The sequence below is a fragment of the Bidens hawaiensis genome, unplaced genomic scaffold (genome assembly GCF_021521415.1).
Source record: "Bidens hawaiensis isolate Kalapana, Puna unplaced genomic scaffold, B.hawaiensis_p1.1 tig00021181_1, whole genome shotgun sequence".
Classification (NCBI taxonomy): Eukaryota; Viridiplantae; Streptophyta; class Magnoliopsida; order Asterales; family Asteraceae; genus Bidens; species Bidens hawaiensis.
In genome coordinates this window covers 75,672-96,366 of record NW_027493275.1, presented here as the reverse complement: position 1 = coordinate 96,366, position 20,695 = coordinate 75,672, and the positions used below count along the sequence as shown (strand labels likewise).

At 33.4% G+C, this 20,695-nt stretch overlaps 1 protein-coding gene, 1 long non-coding RNA gene and 1 pseudogene across 3 annotated transcripts; all 3 read right to left on the bottom strand.

Moving 5' to 3' along the window:
- Positions 1 to 6,944: 6,944 nt before the first annotated feature.
- On the bottom strand, positions 6,945 to 8,228 carry LOC143562883 (uncharacterized). Its single transcript, XR_013140572.1, has 3 exons — positions 8,102 to 8,228; positions 7,806 to 7,951; positions 6,945 to 7,005 (listed from the first exon to the last, which is right to left on the bottom strand). It is a non-coding gene; the product is annotated as an uncharacterized LOC143562883 (long non-coding RNA).
- A 2,308-nt stretch (positions 8,229 to 10,536) lies between these two features.
- On the bottom strand, positions 10,537 to 12,069 carry LOC143562882 (uncharacterized). Its single transcript, XM_077050565.1, has 2 exons — positions 12,012 to 12,069; positions 10,537 to 11,427 (listed from the first exon to the last, which is right to left on the bottom strand). Exon 2 carries the CDS (start codon positions 11,355 to 11,357, stop codon positions 10,557 to 10,559), a length of 801 nt encoding a protein of 266 aa, XP_076906680.1. The 5' UTR covers positions 11,358 to 11,427; positions 12,012 to 12,069; the 3' UTR covers positions 10,537 to 10,556.
- Positions 12,070 to 13,598: 1,529 nt separating this feature from the next.
- LOC143562900 (protein IQ-DOMAIN 11-like) lies at positions 13,599 to 16,315 on the bottom strand (annotated as a pseudogene). The gene is made up of 5 exons (XR_013140574.1): positions 16,122 to 16,315; positions 15,877 to 16,056; positions 14,653 to 14,834; positions 14,446 to 14,577; positions 13,599 to 14,170 (listed from the first exon to the last, which is right to left on the bottom strand). The product of XR_013140574.1 is annotated as a protein IQ-DOMAIN 11-like (transcript).
- Positions 16,316 to 20,695: the final 4,380 nt, after the last annotated feature.

Below are 20,695 nucleotides of genomic sequence, written 5' to 3'. Positions count from 1 at the left end.
ATTCCAACATAAGATTGATTGAATGGTAACACAAGTAAGCAAATAGCACATAAGTTTGATTAAATCACTTCACAATAACACGTATGCATTTGTTTGAATATATATTTAGTATGAAAATATGAATACGTGCGCATATGTCCCCAAAACGTTTATGAAAATCGAGTAAAATAGGGGAATGATAAACTCACCTGATTGAATAAGCCAAACGGGAAAGAATGTGTCAAGAAAGTGGAAATCACGCTCTTCGAGAATTACCGACAAGAATCCTAATTAAATAATATTATGAATGAATTATAAAGGACGTAATACGTATGATGAATTTAGGATTGCGATATGATTAGAGTTACATTTATGGTCGGGTACTTTATGGATTGAACGATTGATCTCTACTAATTATTGTTATTATTATTTAATTATAAAAATCATTGTTCGTTATAAAAATCGAGTTTACGTACAAGTAGTTTAAATAAATATGACATTAGATCTACTATAAACGTTTAAATATAATATTATCATAAAATTTATATCTTAGAATCCTTAACGAAAATCGATGGTAAAAATATAATTAATACGTTTATTATGGTTTGTTCAAAACGAATAATAATAATATGTATATATATATATATAAATATGAGTAAATTTATAAAAAAAACAACTTAACAACGAAAATCCTCAATATTAGTGTCGGGTTTTAAATAAAATAATGGTGATTTATTATTAATATATATATATATATATATATATAAACCTGTAACGAGATTAATTTTCACGAAACGTCAATTTTATGATGTCGGTTAAATTAAATATTTTTTATTTAATATTTAATATTAATTATAATATATTATATATAATTAAAACAATTTTAAACATTAAGAAACAAGGTCGCGGGTTGGGGGCGTCCAAGGTCGCGGGTTCGAGTCTGGCCAGCCTATATATTTTTGGTATTTTCTTTTGATGGTGGTTTGATTGGTTTTAATTATTTGTAATATATTATAATTAATATTAAATATTAATTTAACAATATTTTCTTTAAACCAACACTCTAAAGTTAAAACGTTTCGTGTCAAATAAATCTCGTTACAAGTTTTCGAATATATATATATATATATATATATATATATAGGGTGTGGGTTCTAGTGAAAACTCTTCTTCGAGAGAAAACTTAAAAACTCTTAAAAACTTCTAAAAAACTATTTTTAACTTTTTAAAAAAAAAAAATTTTTAAGTTTCTTTTTTTTCCATTATTCTTATATGTTGTTATTGGTTCAAAAAAAATTTGTCGGTATAGTGCGCATGTGTAATAGTGTGCATTGCATATATGCAAAAGCGTTTGTATTGCATAAAATACAACACTATTGCACATATTTGATACACACTATTGTATATATGCAATATAAGACTAATACACACATCGAATACACATTAGTACGTATGTGTAATACAACATTAACGCACATGTGCATCACATCGACTTTTATTTTATTATTATATTTTTTCCATATAATACAACACCACTACACGTATACAATACACAAATATTGAATATATGCAATAAAACACTATTAAACTCAAAAATACATAGTAATACACATGTGTAATACAACGGTATCGCACAGTAATACGTTTTTGCATTATAGCGGTTTTTTTTAATTTTTTTTATTTTCTTATTTTATTTATATTTTTCGAGTGAAATATAAGAAAATATAAGAATAATGGCTAAAACAAAATTTTGAAAATATTTTTTTATTTTTAATTAAAAATAATTCTTTAGAAGTTTTTAAGTTTTCTCTCTAAAGGTGAGTTTTTTCTTGATCCTCTCCCTATATATATATATATATGTATATATCTTATTAATAATAATAAATCATTATTATTTTATTAAAACCCGACACAAATATTGAGGCTTATCATTGTTAAAACGTCTTTATCAATGTATAAATATATATATATATATATATATATATATATATATATATATATATATATATATATATATATATATACGTATTATTTTTAAAACAAAACTATAATAAACATATTAAACGTATTATAAGTATCAACTATATTTTTACCATCAAAATTCGTTACGATTTTAAGATATGCATTTTACTATAATTATATATTTAAACAATTATTATATAATAGATCTCAATTTATATTTGTTCAAACTAATTATTTGTAAGTTTGATATACGTTAAACAATGAATTTTTATAATTAAATAATAATAATAATTCGTAGAGATCAATCGTTCAATCCATAATATACCAATCATAACTGTAACTCAAATCACATTGAAATCTTAAATTCGTTATACATATTATATCATTATGATTCACTCGCAATATCATTTAATTAGGATCCTTGTCGGTAATTCTCGAAGAGGCTGATTATCGTTTCTTGTCGTAATCATTCTCGTTTGGCTTAATTGATCAGGTGAGTTTGATCATTCCCCTTTTTATACACTGTTTTCTAACGTTTTAGGGACATATGCGTACTTACTCATATTTTCTATTATATATATATACTCAAAATCGCAAACATAATCATTGTGTGAATCTCAGTTGAATGCTATTTGCTAATTGCTACATGTTTAATTGTTTACTTGATAACTTCGGAGAGGTCCAATATATCCCCTTGTAGAGGGTTCTCATTAGTATGATCATACGACCGTCTTAGTAACCGGAGCCCGATTCGCTTGGCGAAGGTAAACCGACAATTTAGTCATTGTAATCAATGCCCGATTCGCTTGGCAACAATTCATTGGCACACGAGTACAACTTGATTTTGGTTTGTTAAGGTTTGATTGATTATTACCACATAGATTGGTTTACGCATTTATCATTTATCATTTCTCAATTAACTATATATATATATATATATACATATATATATATATATATATTATTTGTTGTTTCAAAATTAGTGATCATCTCACTCAACATGTGTTGTTGATCAAACTCCATTTTCTACGCATATGCAGGTTGATCGAAGATTGAAGTTTGGACATTTAGAAAGACCTTAGGATTATAATGAAGACAAACTTGAATTTAAATGGTTGTATCTATTTATTTGAATTGTATCATTGTATTTGATTATTGTGTGTGTTATTTGAACAAATAATTAATTAGATATTGTCATTTATATTTATGATAGTATCTTCGAGCTGTGAGCAATCGGATCACGCCCCGGCATTTCCGCCTTAGGTTGGGGTGTGACATTAGGATGGGGTGTTACATTAGGAGTAGAGAGACTGATTTCGGTGAGACCCCCGACTCGATAGTAGTTTTGTATCAAGCCTTGGACATAAGGCACATAACACTCAACCACCGGGACACCGGCCGATTGGTGCGTGTACCCTTGTCTTTCAGCTACCTCAGAGGGCTGATTATTTTCGATTAGGTGAAGCTATCTCAGAGGGCTGATTTTGAGTCGATAGGAGAGACTATGGATTATCCGAGCAAAATCATCAAATGAAAAGAGAAGTGTTGAGCAGTTCAGTTTATTTGGCAACGACATGCTGGATGATTTAGTTGTCGAGGAATGATGTAGTCTTCTATAACACACTAGGGGTGTTTTTCGGGTATTTATTCGGGTTTCGGATTGTTCGGGTCGGGTTGTTCAGGTTGAGCTCAAAGCAAATTGACCCAAAAACCAACCCAAATAAGGTCGGGTTTCGGGTTGTTCGGATCAAGTTAATTCGGGTCGGTTTCGGGTTTAACAAGTTAAAAAAATTCATCTTTTAACAAGATCATAAATAAAACCATAGTTCAAACGTTCAAGAAACCATAATCAAGTCAATTTCAACATACAGCCATATTCGACTGTAAGAAAATCCAAAACCTTCTTAATTCCAAAAACTTAGTAGAAATAAAATGTTTAAAACATAAAATTAACCATAAAAAAGTTAATAAATGTAAACTTCTAAACGGTCTTCACTCTTCATTGTGACGGTTGTAAAAATGCATTCAAGTTTGCTCCTCCGTTTCTAACTCTGTTGTAGAAAACACTAAATCAAATATCAGACTAGATTAATCTATGATAAGATTTAAAATGCTACCTTGAAATAGAGATCAGACTAGATTAATCTAATAAGATTTAAAGTGTTGCCTTGAAATAAATTTGATTGAACCAAGTCAGGGCGTAATAGGAGTGCTTCACGGATTTGTGCGGTGCTATCAGTATGATATGCAGATGTGGATTGTGGAATGGAAAAATAGAACCACTGATCAATGCATATATGCAATGAAGATTTCGGGTTTTGTTAAATTAAATTGTGAATGTAATGAATATAGCATGCCATAGCTAATTATTAATGATATATAGACTATACGCATGCAGCAACCAAGACTTGAAAGCATGAGATCTTTGGTTATCCTAGGCTTATCTTATCTTACTATACTATTAAAGCAAAACAAGATATCCATATAGCCTTCAACTAGCATATCCACATAAGCTTCCAAGTCATTCGGTTTCCATCTATAGAATTACCACATAATTCACTAATTAATTGTTTCTATAATCATAGTCTCACTAATTAATTCTCTAATTAATGTTTTCTAGAATCATAACCAACTATTTCCTTTCAAATGATTTAAAAACCGATTTTGACTACAATTAATCATTTATAACAAATTTGTGCTCCCTTTTTTAATATGACTATTACTTTAACAATTCAATGATTTGTATATTTATACAGTTTCTCATTCTCACCATTTATACATATTTTTCCTGCATCTTGTAGTTTTGCAGAGAACAAGGTAAAAAATTCTTATGATATCTACATATGTATATGATGTTTGAAATATTTTCCACTCGTGTGTAACACGGGCCACTATCCTAGTAATACATCGAACCTAGATATTTGGGTTATTTGGGTTAACCCGATTTGGGATATTACAACCCAAATCCGGCCCGATTGTTTGTTCTCGGGTTCGGGTTAGGAGTTTAATCGTATCGGGTTCATTCGGGTCGGGTCATTTGGATATCAGGTTCATTCGGTTCGGGTTTGTTATTCGGGTACGGTTAAAAAACACACCCCTATAACACACCCTTGTCAATGTCCAAGATGGTGTTTGAAATCAAATCGGCATCTTTCTTATGGGCCAAACAGAGGAGCAAAAGGATTAGTCTCGACTGGGAGAAGTGGTGTCGATTTAATTTTGTTAATTTCTCTTTATGAACTTTGTTGTTTAGCTTTTCCGTTTTTCCTTTTTACGGGCTACTTGCCTCTTGTAAGTGGTTACTCTTTGGTTTTTTTCTTTTTAATATATTTGACTTTAAAAAAAACTCAAGTGCAGTCAATTGACAGGGGACGTGTCACAATATAGTTGACTTTGACTTTTAAGAGTCAAACATGTAAAAGAGTCCATGAAGCCTTTCAGCTTCTTGTTCATATGCCCAACAGTAATGATGTATAATCAATATTCTAGAGCAAAAAAGCTGTTATTCCATTTTTTTGTATTAACAAGTGCGTAGTGTCGATAAATCAATAACTAGATAACTGGTTTAAGAAGTAAATCTCATTCGACTTCCTACCATCACACAACCGCACAAACACAGAGTAACACGTGCCAGATGCACAACTCCTTTAAGCCAAAATGTGAGACCTCTAATATAGGCTTCAGTATTGTTCTTCAGTTTCCTTCTCATTAAAATATTACATGTAGCATACAATATTTGGTTATTTTACTACATTAAAATTGAACTTTTTAGCTGGTACTGCTATTTTTGGCCAACCTCATACATATAGATCCTTGTTATATTAAATAGCTTGTTTTGAACTATACTCATTTTGGTCAAAACCCAGTCTGACCGAACCAGAACAATCATTTTTAGAACGGTTCATCTTGAACCAAAACAGATTTGACCCAAACCTAGTATGACCTGTTACCCTGCCCGACCTAACCCGACAATTCCACCAAATATATGCTTAGATGGACAAACGAAAGCATATTAATAATAGACGACACAAATTACATAATTTATAGAATATAGACTAATGTTTTAGAAACACACATTCAAAACGCCTTCATAAAAACAAAAAATGTAAACAAGCTGAATCCTCTTTTAAAAAGAAGTTAGGGTTTCGGTGTATCGATGGAAATTTAGTTCATAGAGCCTAGGAAGAGAAAGTATTTGTTTCAAACTCTTGTCATGAGCGTTGTATGTTATAATCTTTCCCTGAGCATACAACACCATGAACGTATCTTCTTCTTCTTCACCTCTAACCACATCAATGACTTTGAAATCATAACCGCCTGATGAGGACATCATCCCCGGGAAGGCACCCAAAAGCTCATCAAGCTCTACTTGATACTTGACAAACCATCCCGAATGATCTCTCAGCATCTCAAACACATTCGGGCGTAAGCCATTCTCTTCACGATTGGTGTGCACTATTAAATGTAGATGACCTCTAGATTCCCCTAAATGCATTGTCCGTATTTCATAAGGCATCAATCCCTCCGGCAAAGGCAACATCTGCAACTGTTCAACATCTATTTTAAAGTACCAGAGATTGTGATAGTGATTAGGATACAAGGGAGGCCAATAAACAGATCCATTCCAATATACGGGTTTACCCAAATGATTATAAAACAAAGATTCATTAGTTACGTTGAGTTTATTATTCGTCGAGTTTATCATTCGTCCAATAGTTTCAATAGAACTTAGTTCTACCTCGATAAGCTTGTTATTAATGTTAATATATATTTAATTTCTAGTTTGTGTTTTGGCTTGTAGTCAATATGGCATGAGCAAATCAAAGCTGCTAAAATGACTTGTGTGTTACGTTGGCTTTTGAGGATAATGCATAGACATAGACATATTGCATTATAAGTTATAATGTAATATGTAGTTACAAAGAGTTCAATGGGTACATATATAATATTCTAGTGCGAAGTTTAATTTGTGAAAAAGTTTAGAAGTTTTGCCTATGGTTGCACCTGAGCGTTGTGAAGCACCGTCATCGCTCGTTGGAAGAACCATCATTCCTTGTTGCTGACCTTTAAAAAAAGCATTACATTAGTTTCAACAAAAGACGATGCTTTAATTTATTGCTCTATAAAAACAACCATTACGATAACAAAACTACAACATGTAAAATAATTCCATACCAGAGGTAATATAACACAATTGAGTTGGACAAACATATTTAAACATGGTATATCAACAATCCAAAGCCTCTGTTAACAGAATAGGTTCTGCAACATTGTGCTTACATTTTGTATTATTGTATACCTCTTTCGTTTTGTGTATTGGATAATGACAATCTCATTTTCTTAAATAAACCATGACTCACAGGATAACATGCCAATTGTCATTAATTCTTAATTTTATATTTTCTAGGATCAAAAGATGAATCAATAGATAATGGTCAAAATAAGCCGTTACTACTGGCCTTCTAAATGAACTATATTCTAAATTTGTCGTGGAAGCTACATTTCTAATCCTCATTTGTAATAAGCATGAGAACATCTAACAGGTTGTGAGCATTGCTATCCTCAACCGAACAAAGCTCAAATAAACACACAAAAGCACCATAACAATCTCTGCATAAGCAAAGGAAAACTAGACTTCTAAACCTGCGTAATGTGTCAGGCAGGTGACAAAGAAAAACACAATACACATGTCCTTACTATCAGATGCATACACAGGATATAATGTTATAGCCTAGTAACATTTAACAGATGCCATATTACAGTGAATAAAACACAACGCAAATACGCTATCTATCAGTTGGACACAGGCAGAAAGACATGATGCGCTGATGTTTACTATTAAAAATCACATACAGGAGACAAACCTCATACAAAGTAGCAGCAAATCAGTAGAAATTAATCCGGATCCTGCCACGACGCCACCACACAACCAACCACCGGACCCCGCCTTTAGCGGTATCACGGCTGCAACATATGCCAAAAACGAACATCATCATAGTTATAAACCGTTCTAAAGAGGCTGAATCACAATAGGTTTGGCTCCGCACCATGGCAGCAACATAAGTTGCCATGCCTGTGAGAGAAATAACATCACAACCATAAACGTTTTGAGGCTCAGATATCTGCCATTTCAAATAACGGACTGTCATCACAGCCAGACATAAGGTTCAAGCGAATACTCGTGGCTTAGATCTCTTCCATGGTTGCAACATCAATTGCCTCGCCAAATAATAGACCGTCGTCATAGCCCTCAACAAAGCAACACAGTTTCAACGAAATTGATTATTGACTAAAAAACCCTTACACCAAGTATAAAGAAACAATGAATTGAGATTTGAGACAGCTTCGAAGACTCAGATGAAACCAAGTTCATCATCATAGCCTTTATCAACCCAAAAATGTTAATTACCAATGTTTTCAAGCTAAGGACCATCAAGTAAATGTCTACATAGCTGGAAACAAAGTGTAGAAACACTATTAAAAAGGCCAAAAATAGCCATATTTCGGCAGCAGACACATAAACGCCACAAAGCAAATGTGAAACACCTTATGTGCATCGTACCTAGCTCAGAAAACCTTCACAGCCTTTAAGAAACCCAAACGGACAGGCGTGCATTTCACCGAACACCTCATGTGCACCGCATCTAACGTCACAATAGACGCAAGGCACTGCATGTTGTATTTCCGTCGCCACCATAGATGGCCGGAGCCGCCGGAAATGGCATAAGAACACCCCGTTATCCTTATGTAAAAAACAAAAGAAAAGAAATACATGAACTCAGGTATAAAACCAACATAGTTAGAAAAGAATAGCAAATATATTCACCGAAAATCGGGTGAACAGGGTGAAATCAAGGTGTTGCGAGTGAGCCGCTGGCGGCCGGAGGCAGTAACAAATACGAAGAAAAGCCATTAATACATGGAGAATCGCAACATCGGATGCACTCCAAAGACAAGATGTGTTGGCAACCATTAATACATTACATGCCCTTTATGTGAAGACGGGTTAGAATCGGTGGAACATGTTCTAACTTCTAAATACTTGCTACGTGGCGTTGGTCATATGACAACCTATCAGTAACTAGTGTCGTATCTCATTGATTTTTGAGTTCCAAGCACGAGACCTCTTAAAGAACACTTAATGTTAGGATTCAAGATGGCAAGAAGAAACTAATCCAAGCGATAATTCTCATGGCATGCTGGTGCTTATGGAAGACTAGAAATGAAACGCTTTTCAACAAGACAAAAGTTTCGATCACTCATTTAAAGGAAGACATAAAGCGTTTTTCATACCTTTCGTTTGATTAAACTGTAAATAAACAAAGTCAGGTGGTGATCGTAATATGGTGGATTTACTATTACTGATATCATCACCCTGCTTCTCCAACAGTAACAGATCCAAACACCCCCTCATTTCAGATTATCACAAACTACAATCAAGCTTTTAAACAAATAGATTACCAGCAACGATGCAACAGCGTAAACAACCATCAATCTCCAGTCCTTTCCCCATACATACACCCATCGGATTTAAACCCACGAATCTAACCACCTATAAAACTGTCAATTAACCCGAAGATGCCTACGTGCCCAAATATTCCAAGTGTCAAGTTCTCATTCATTTAATTGGTCAACGCGACAACGTTTAAGAGTAAAAAAACACAACAGTCGATTTCCCACAATATAACAGATACACATCATAGGGTAAAGTTAAAATACTAAGGGAGAGAAAAATGAAAATTGCGAGAAGGATTTGTGACCACACAAAAAACCCCCCTAAAAATAAATTCAAAAAATAATAAAAAAATCATAACTCAAAATATAAATAAAAAACAAAAAAAATTAAAAAACTAAAATTTTCCCCCATCATTCCCGTTCAAAGCAAAACTGGCAAAAGACAATGTCAAGATCAAAGACACAATGACGAAAATGAACAAAAGACACAATTATAACTAAAAAAATACACAATAGATCGACACAATATTAAGGAAAAAAGACACAATCATTGACGAAAATAAACACAAAACACAATGATAAACAAAAAACACAATAATGTTTTTCACTCAACACTGTTTTTTTTTTTTTTTTTTGAGAACGAGAAAGACGGTGGAAACATTTTTGTGTTTTTACTTTTTTTTATTAAATTTTGAGTTATGGTTTTTTTTTTATTTTTTCGAGGGTTTTTTTTTGTGATTACAAATCCTGCTCGTTTTTGTCCCCCCTTTGTAGAATAACTTGACCCACACATCATAATACATACACACATATTAGGGAGAATGTGGGCAAAATAAAGGCTAATCCGGATAGTAACAGGCAATCTTGTCAAGATGATGCAGATAGTTCAGTTTTGTTTGCAATAAATAGAATCAGTTGACTTGACTTACAAGAGTCAAACGTGTAAAAGAACCATGAAACTAAACGATTGCTTATAAATATCAACTATCTGCATCTATAACTTGTATTCATTTAAGTAATAGTTCGCAACTTAGAACGCGCAAGCTAGATATGCAATCTAAATAAGCCAAATGTAATCTGCAAGTAAATGACTTTCCATTTCTTGATAAACAAAGTCTAAAACAAACATGTTACCATAAGGTTGCTAACCAGATAAACTTCTAAGCACAAGGACAAAGCCTCCTTGTATGCTGATGGGACCCATCACACGAAAGCATGGACGGTCTTCGCGTATACAAACATGCACCCGGGTTCAAACTTCTAGGCGCGTCATCCGCCACCTCAGCAGGCTGGTCAGCACCAATGCTCGCGAGACACGATCCTCTACACTTCATATACTTTTGCATAACTCCACACTCATTAATAAACACAAACTTACTCGCCACACACGACTGCCCGACCGACTTACAAACAGAATCACACGACTCCCCTTGTTTACCAACCATAACGTTAATACCAATTAACCGAACTTCCATTTGCGTATCACTAACTCCAACCGAATTATTCGATGGCGGCACAAAACAATGATGATACTCGCTCAAATACGCGTTCTCGTGAACGACGCTCTCGGAATTATGCCGACATCTTCCGGCACAATAATCAAACAAACTCGAATAAGTCCCGGACGTTACCGGCTTAGCGATCTTCACCTTCAACGCTTGATTTACACGTGTTCCTTCCGGATTCAAGCAGCACGAAACACAATATTCATACGAATTGCAACACTGCGAAACAAGATTGCAGCCTTGACAGCTGTACTGGTCTCGTTTTACACGACAACAATGCGACTTAGGATCGAGTGACAAGGCATCACATACGTAACCGGTGTAATCGGTTATTAAATATCTTCCTTGAACCGTAGTTCTGCAGATTTGTGTTTCTTGTAAACCGATATCTTTTCGAATGGCAAAGGTTGTTGATGTTGATATCAAGATCAGTAACAATATTAAGTTGAAATCCATGTAATGATATCAAACTCGATTCGTATTTGGAAAGTTCCAAATAATCATTTCAAGCTATGTCCAGCTGCAACTATGACATGATTAAATAATAACTATTAAGTAGAATCACAAGGTTGCAAAATTCTAAGCAGGTGTGTGCAAGAAACCGAAAAACCCGATCCAAAACCGTAAAAACCGAAAAATCCAAACTGAAAAAACCTAACCGAAACAAAAACCGACGGTTTGGTTTTATGGCTTTTAAAAAACCGAACCGAAATCTCAAATTATTTTTTATTTATTATTTCATTTATAAGAATTTAATAAATATGTAACTCAAATATTTTTGTTCAGATGTATGTATTTATAACTAAATTCATTATTTTCGGACAACTTTTTTGTCAGCCTAAAATTTTCAAGCTCGAATGGCAAAAACCGAAAGTAAAAAGAAAACCGAAACCGTGAAAACCGAAAGGTTTCAAAAATACAAAAACCGAAGTTTTGGTTTTCGGTTTGGTTTTAGCCCAAAACCGTACCGAACCGCACCGCGCACACTCCTAATTAAAAGTAGTAGTGGCTAGTCGCTAGTCGGGGTGGGGCAGAGACTAGCGATTAATCGGGGATTAATAAAAAATGTATAAATTGTGAGGCTAATTAATACAAGAAAGGGGAGATTACCTGGAGGATTTAAGAACCCTAATTGATTGATCTTGAGAAATGATGGGATGAACAGAACAGAACAGATCTTGATCAAGAACAATTACACAGGGTTTTAATGTATGCAGAAAGCAAGATTTGGGGGTTGCAAGTATCGATCTGGGAAGTGTGTTTGAGTGTTTCAGAACACAATAACTGAGGAGTTATGTTCCAATCTATTTTATTTGTAAACTTTGTCCTCGGTTTAGAGTATTCCCAGTTAGGAATTCAGCAAATTCGGTATCAAAATTTTGAGTTTCGGGATCGGTACGGCATCGACACCGGTATTTTTCGAAATTTTACCTGGTACTGTCCCTGTACCGGTACCAAGAATTTGTAAATTTCGTTATCGGTATTTTCGGTACCGGTACCGATCGGTAGCGGTACGGTACCGAGCTCATCCCTATTCTCAGCCCCTCCCCAATTATATATCTATATAATTATATTAAAAATCACTAAATTTTCTCTCTCGTTTTCAATTAAATAATATTTTATATATCACTATCACAAATATTTTTATAAAATATTAAAAAAATTATACGGTGTGAACAATAGAATTCCAAATTTAACTTTCTAATATAACAATTTTTCTAAAGCAACCACCAATGGCCAATTAGCCACACCATATAATTTATAAAACTCACTCACATATATAGAGGGAACGGGCTAAGAATGCTCTTGTGAGTAGTTTGTCAAGCTTAAGTTTGACTCAGGCCCGTTTCTTATTTATCAATTATTTTACTTGATATTTATATTATTTTTGTATATATTTTAATTATAGTTTTTATAGATATAACAATGTATTTATTTACTTACTTTTATATTTAATAACAGTTACTTTAAATAACTATAAACGAAAATTATATAAATAAATAAGAGACTAGTTTAGGCTCACGAGCCGGCTCAAGCTCGAAAACTAAAGCTCGGGATAGGGATCGTTTATTAAACAAGATTTGTTTAGGCTTGGGCAGTAGAGCTTGTCTAAACTTGAATTTGAGCTTTTGATGAGCCAATCTCAAGTAACTCATAAGTGACTTGGCTCGTTTGCACCCCTAGTTGCTAATGGTAATTTTAGTTGGTAAAACAAAGGCGCCAACCTAACGAATTCAAAATACTCATTTTAGACAGATCATAGTATATTTTGGGAATCATGTATCATGTATTCAAAGTATAAATATGCTTCAACTCAAAGTTTCATGGCAAGTCAGTCAGTCAGTAACACGGTCAAGTTTGAAATGATACAAAAAAATATTGCATTTAACCAAGGAGACGGTGATTGTTAATCGTGGACTTCAAAGTTTTAACGCTTAAACATCCGAATAGAGCTTCTACACATAAAATAACAATGTGTTGAAACAAAAGCTCAAGAGTTAGTTCTTTGATAACAAATTGGCACTGGATGAGTACTTAAGTGACAATACTATCAATATAATTATCACAACGTAATTCAAAATTATAACGAATACAACAAATAAATAAAACCGTCACTAGTATGAAGTTTGGCTTGGTCTACTCGCACCTCCAAGTACTCGATCGGCAAGTACAACAGCAAAAAAGAAAATTAATGGTTTATAAATTACCAATCTGATCCCAGTTTGGTATCGCAGATTCTGAATTAAAGCTGAGATTTTTGGTCGTTCGGCTCGGTTTCACATGGCCCGAGACCCCTTTTAGGCTCGGCGAGCTTTGAGAAAGCCCTGCACGTGCGTTAGCATTCCAAACCCGACTAGCACTAGCATCACTATTAATAGAAGATATAGGAGACAGCAACTTATGCTTGTATGGAGAGTTACTTGCAGACCAAGTGTCAACACTTATTGGTCTGAGCCGTGGCGAGCTCAATGATCTGGCTCGGGCTCGTGCAGACTCGGTTGCAGCCATGTAAGTGGGGAACATGGGAGAACCTGAACCCAAATGTTCTTCTCCGATGGAACGTTGTTTTCTGTGACGGGTGGTTTTTGGATGATAATTTGGGGGTCGGTTAACTTAAGATTCCTTAGTTTGACTTTTTGACTTTCGAAGTCTTCTTTTTTCGCTATATTTTGAAGATCTTCTCTTTTGGCTAATTGCGTGTCCACCCAATGTTCTAACCAGTATCTCCATTTCATGTTTACTTTGCTTTGTTCAGATTCTGATGACATCTGAGAGAAAGAAAAAAGAATTACAAAAATCATATTAATATTTAAAGTTTGACTTTTGAGGTCAAACATATTAGTCAAACTGATTCATTTACAAAACGCTTTTCATCCTGATTATTACGAACTCTTTTTAACGTAAACAATCTTTCGTAATCTTCAACGTCACCATGAATCGTAACACATTTCCAAATCAATATAAAACCAATAGTTAAATTTAAAATCTATTGTTTTAACTCGAAAGTCAAACTTTAAATCATAAACACAAAATATACACTTACTCTGTGGCTAAATGCATACTCTTTAATCCTTTCTCTCTTCAAAGCCGCTTCTCTTTTACTGCACAACATAGCTTCCTCCTCTTCCTTTGTTAAAATGCTGCCATCCCACCGCCTCTGACTATTCATATCGATCTATGCATTTTTTTATAATATGTTAACAACCAAATTTATTTCAAAATTTAAATGGTCAAACTGAAACTAACAAACCTTTATATTATGGAAATTGCAATCTGCCACCTGGACTCTCTTAGCACATGCTTGTGATTGAATATATACAACCGATTGTAACCGCATTAGAAAGTTGTAACCGCCTGTCGTCTAACTAAATGTCCACGAATTATGGCTTGTAGCTTCACTAGTCCCTTTAATGCCCTTAAAGCCTTTCTTGCCTGCAACATCAGTCAAGATTATAGGCGTGTCAGTCGTGTCGGATTGGCAAGTGGAAATGTTGAACCCGGACACAACCCATATTTTTATTCGTGTAACCCGAACACGACACATTTAACACCTTTATCTAAGTGTATCAAACAAGTTGGTGAGTGATAATCAATTCGTAAACGTGTTAATCAGGTTGGTGGGTAGTAAAAAAACGGGTTAAACGAATTAGTCGATTTGTTTAACTAAATACGTTGGCGGGCCGACCTGTTTAATTAAACGCATTAAACAGGTCAACCCTAACACGGCCTATTTAATTAAACAAGTCAATTCAAACCGGACCCATCTTTTCAACGGGCTAGATATGCCAACCGAAAACCTTATTATTTTCGTGTCATGTTTGAAATCTCAAATTCTCACCCTAAGACAAGAACCATAAACTAGAGGTGCACAAACTGGTTTAAAACTCAAAACCGGTTTGGGTTGAAACCGGTTTGGTTTGGTCAATAAAAGTCAAAACTGGTTTATAATCGGTTTCGGTTCGGGTTGAAACTGGTTTCTTACAATGTTACGATCGTTTTTTGTTGGGGTTTTGATCGGTTTATGTTCAGTTTTTGACCGGTTTTTGCCCGGTTTTGGTTCGGTTAACCGGTTTGAAACCGGTTTTGGTGGAGAAAATTACAAACCGGTTCTGAACCTACGGTTTTAATTGGTTCCAAACCGGTGTCTACATAATCGGTTTCAAACCAGTTAGGTTTGGTTCGGTTTTCGGTTCAGTTCGGTTAACCGGTTTTAAAAAACCCACCTCTACCATAAACCATTACTATTTGTTTTGACTTTCAAGACAAACTTTTAAATTTTAAAGCTTCAGTTCTCTATTCATTTCCTCCTAGATCTTTGTCACACTTGTTTCCAAAGTATCACCAAATCCACCTTATTGTAACCACCTTTTGAAATTTGTATAAACTCATGTAAATTTGTAACATTTTGGATCTTGAAAGTTACTGCTTTGACCTTAAAAAGTCAAACATGAACAAAAACACAACAATTTCTTACAAGAAAGCCCCTAAAAGCAGTTTGAATCTTGACAGCTGCACCAATCTCACAACTTAATACTTCTTTGTTTTCACCAGTTTCTTGAGCCACAAGAGTCTCATTTGGTGTCTCTATAGCCACTGACTGTGAAGTCAACCTCTTCAGTTTCTGCCTACCAAACAACCATCTTCTCTTCTTTTCCTAACAGTACAACAATATCAGCATAATATTATATGTAAAAATCCCTGAATAATATTATATTATACCTTTGCTCTGTTTTGACATGTATCTGAGATGAAGAACCTCTTGATGAAAGTGAACCATCTTTTTTTACCCATTTTAATTATTAAAAAATATTATAAGATGCAGATGAAGAATGTGAAGTAGGATTGTTGGGATCTGGGTGTACTATTATTAATTCAGATGCAGCATTGGACTTCACTAAAGTGAAGTGAAGTGGATAGATGAAGAGAATGTTTGTTGGAAACCCATGTTGCAAACTCATGTTTTTTTCTTTTTATATATATATATATATATATATTCTTTGACTTGGTTGTTGGAAGCCCGACCCGGCCGGGTCGGGTTGGGTCGGGTAATGGTCATATAGTTCGGGTCAAGTAGTCATGTGGAATTGAAAATAAGTTATGTTAATGTTGTAAGCGAACCGAACATTCAGCGAATTATTCGTGAATTGTTTTGGCAGGAAATTCGTTTAAGTTTATTCGTTTAATAAATGAAAGAACATGAACAAAGAATTTCATCCAATTAGCTAAATGAACAAACATGAGCAAAGGTCATACCTGTTAATTATGTTCGTAAATGTTCGATAAGGTGTTTGTAACGTCCCTTTATGTTCGCTAATGTTTGTTTGTTTATGGTTTATTCATTAAAGGTTTTTTTTATGTTTTAAATGGCTTTTTTTTTATATTATTGTCATATAGATTAAAATATAATTATTAGCTATAAAATAAAAATATATATAAATATTATGTGATTAATTATATGTAAATTAACATATGAAATGAATATGTTAGAAAATACACCAATACAAACTTGGGAGCCGGACCGAACTGCTGACACTGATTATTATTGATTAACAAGATCAAATAAAACATTACCATAATGAACGAACACAAACAAGAAATTTCGGTCGGTTAAGTGTTCATAAAATATTCGTTTGTTCAATAATAGTTTAATGAGCGAACATGAACAAGACATTGCTCGATTCGGTTCGGTTCGTTTACAACCCTAATTGGGTTTATGAAATTATTTATTATGTTGTCTGGTTCTTAAGATCGGTTCAATTTTAAAAACCTTTATCATATACCATTGCTCTTGCGTTGACCCACACACACAACTTTTTTTTAAGTTTAAAATTCTTTGCGTCCAGCGCATAAAAATGCAACATGTGCGTTCCATAGATTTCAAATTCAAGTCATGTGACGACATTTAACGATAATCGACTATCATGTAAGGTTGTGGTGTACATGTGTTCATGTATAAGCCCGATGATGGTGACGGTTGACGATGACGAGTTAGAAGTGACTTGAAATCGTACCCATAAGACCATAATAGGAACGGTTCATGGGTCCGAACAGAGGAAAATGAAACATAAACGTTTGTATTGAAAAGATGTACACATGCGTTTGGGAGACAAAAGCTGAAATGCCTAAAGGAATGGTGGTGGATGTCAGTGAATTATAGTTTCTTTTCATGGGCCCATTACATGTTCTGAAAAAAAATTCTGTAACTAGTGGTGATGTTTTTATTAGCTTTTTAAAGAAAAAAAATAAAGTTCGAAAGACATTATTGTCTATGCTTATAGATAAAATTTATGAATAGATGGATTTGATACATCATCATAATTTTTTTTAAAGACCAACAAATTTCTTTTTTTAGTAATAGTTCTAGCAAGACTTTAAAAACACCATACAAACATAAAAAACAAACCGGGCACAAGCTATTTCAGACTCATAGTCGGCGCCCAACCACCCAAACAACACAAACGACTATTACAAACGAAAGCTACGCCAATCTTTCCACAAGAGTCCAATCCTTTTAGACCTATTTTTAATTCAAAGAAAACTGAGCACTTTTATCTCTTCTAGCAGCTGTTAATTTGGACTAGAAACCCTCTTTATGGACCAGGGCATTATTACAATGTAATCAAGCAAACCACGTAAAATGCTTTTTCCTTATCTTTAGGAAACGAAACAAATTTATGCAACTCAACCAAATCCCAAACACGAAAAGCATAAACAGGAGATACCTTACACCATTGAGTAATCCAACTCCACCATTTAAACTAACCCACGAGAGATGAAGATATGTTCTACCGAGTCCTCCACTTTCACGGACCGGCATAACTATCTTCGTAATTGTAATATTCTTAATTTTAATGGATAACACTGTTTTTATTTCTTTATCTTTGTACTATATGTTGGTCTGACATCTTTTGATATATTTTCATGCTTTTATTGTTGGAGTCTAGACATTTTTGGGTCGGGTTTAGCTCAAGAAGGGAGAGAGGACATAACTAGTTTATGATTTATTTTTCTTCAAAGTTAGAATATATATATAGTTCAGTCAATATATCATTGTTATGTAATTGTAATTGTATCACTTAAAAAAATATAAATTATAGTTGTCGCTAGTGAATATAGGTCAATCAAAACCAAACCATGCTAAATCTTCGTGTTTGTTTTATTTGCTTTCATGTGTGTTTGTATTTAGTTCGTGTGTGCGTTTAATCCTAACATTTATTTATATAGTCTACAAATAGGTTTTTTTTTCAACAATATAGGTTTTTAGTATTCAAAAGACATGGTGTGGTAGTAAGATGTCTCTCTTTTATTCAAGAGGTGGAACGCTTAAACGTTTAAATCTTGCATGGTGCAGGTATATGTGTTTTATAGGAGTATTTAAAAGTATGCTAGTTTGTCATTTTTTTTCTTAAATACGTGGAAATAAGTTCAAATTTATAAAATGTTATTTTTACTTGTTTTAGAATTCCATTGATCAGATTATAAACATGGATTCTTGACATGAGTGTAAACCCGTGAATCCTCAATACATGTGGAAAAAATTGTGAATCCGACCACTAATAACTATAGGACGAGTAGGATTTGGGTTAAAATTTTACAATCGAGTATAAAAATGGATTTCCCATATTAACATATCTAACATTTTGAGCACCTTTTTTTCGTCATAAGGTGATGAGTTTTAACATGTATAATACTGATCATATATTAAGAGAAAAAATGGAATATAGGTATTTGGTCAAGGCCCTAAGGATGGATGCTAATCAGGAAATTCTAAAACTTCTAACAAATTACAAATGTATAATGAATTATATTATATGAAACGAATAGATTTTATCCCTTGTATTACGGAGGTTGTTTTACATTATTCGTTTTTAATATTTATATATGTATATTTGGATTTTAATTTTATTTATTATAAAAAAGTTAATAATTAATATACTTGAGGTTTGATGATGAAATTGTTTCACAAATAAATGATATATTATAATTCGACTTAAAAGTTATCTGGGTTTGGTGATACCCATTACCCGTTTATTTTCTTTATTATAAAATTGTTTCTTATTTATAAATGATATCTTTTTTTAAAATAAAATAGGATATTAATTTTTAGCATATCCCTATTTTATAGGATTTTCATATCAAATATTTGATGAGATTAATTTTTAATATAATTTTTAATATAATGAGATGTTATAACCCGTTTAAGAGCTATCTGGGTTTGGTGAGACCTTTACCCGTGAATTCGGGTCAAATGCCTGAGAAGCCTTCATTTACAAATAAAACAATCTGATAGCTTGAGAAAATGGTTGTTTTGTTTATTAATTATAGATAATATCTTTTTCTTTTTAAATTGGATATTAAATTTTAGTATATCCCTATTTTATATGATTTTCATATTAAATAATTGGTAAGATTAATTTTTAATTTAATGAGATGTTATAACCAGTTTAAGAGCTATATGGTTTTGGTAAGATCCATATCCATCAATTTGGGTTAAATCAATTAGAGATCTCCATTTAAAAATCAAGCAATCTGGTGGCTTCCATAAAAAATGGGAGCGACCACATTGCACCACTTAGGATTTTAGGGTTTTCGTTTATATATATTATAGATAGATATAGATTGACATGACTAATAATGGGAAAGCCAAGAAGTTCCAAGACAATAAAACATATTCTTGTGGTGTAAAACAAAAATCTTACACGTCAAGCACTTATTGCATTGGTTACTTAAAAATATTAGTTCATCCCTTATCCTCTTATTCAACAATTAGTATTGAATTCTTTGTAAATGGTTCTAAGGTCATAAAGTTGATGTTCACAAAGACCGACGATAAAGATAAAGTTCACATATATAACTAATTTTGAAGTTAATTATTGCTTGGTTGTAGCTACTTATGGACAAAACATACAAAATTTGTAGTACAAGCGGCCCTATGTTACACACTGAATTAAGATTGTTCGAACCAAGAATCGTCTAAACCTTCATGGGAAGTAACACGTTCACTTATACTAAAGGAACACACACAAAGACGACTATTAGTATAGCTTTCATATAATGTACGTAGCCAATACCTGATCATATTATATTTGGGGTCGACCTATACAAACATCACAAACTAGGAATGATATTTGGACTTAGACAGTTAGTCCAACCCCGGGTTTTAGCCTACTGATCACCTTTATTGCGCTGGGGTGCTTTTCGGAGTTGTTTTGTTTTTTTGGTTAACTCTTATAATCCTTCAAGGAGACTATTTGTATCTATCACTCTAGCACGTTTGATTAACAACTCTTGTA

Excerpts from the sequence above, each read along its gene's own strand:
- LOC143562882 (XM_077050565.1), bottom strand. The coding sequence starts at position 11,357 with ATGGATTTCAACTTAATATTGTTACTGATCTTGATATCAACATCAACA.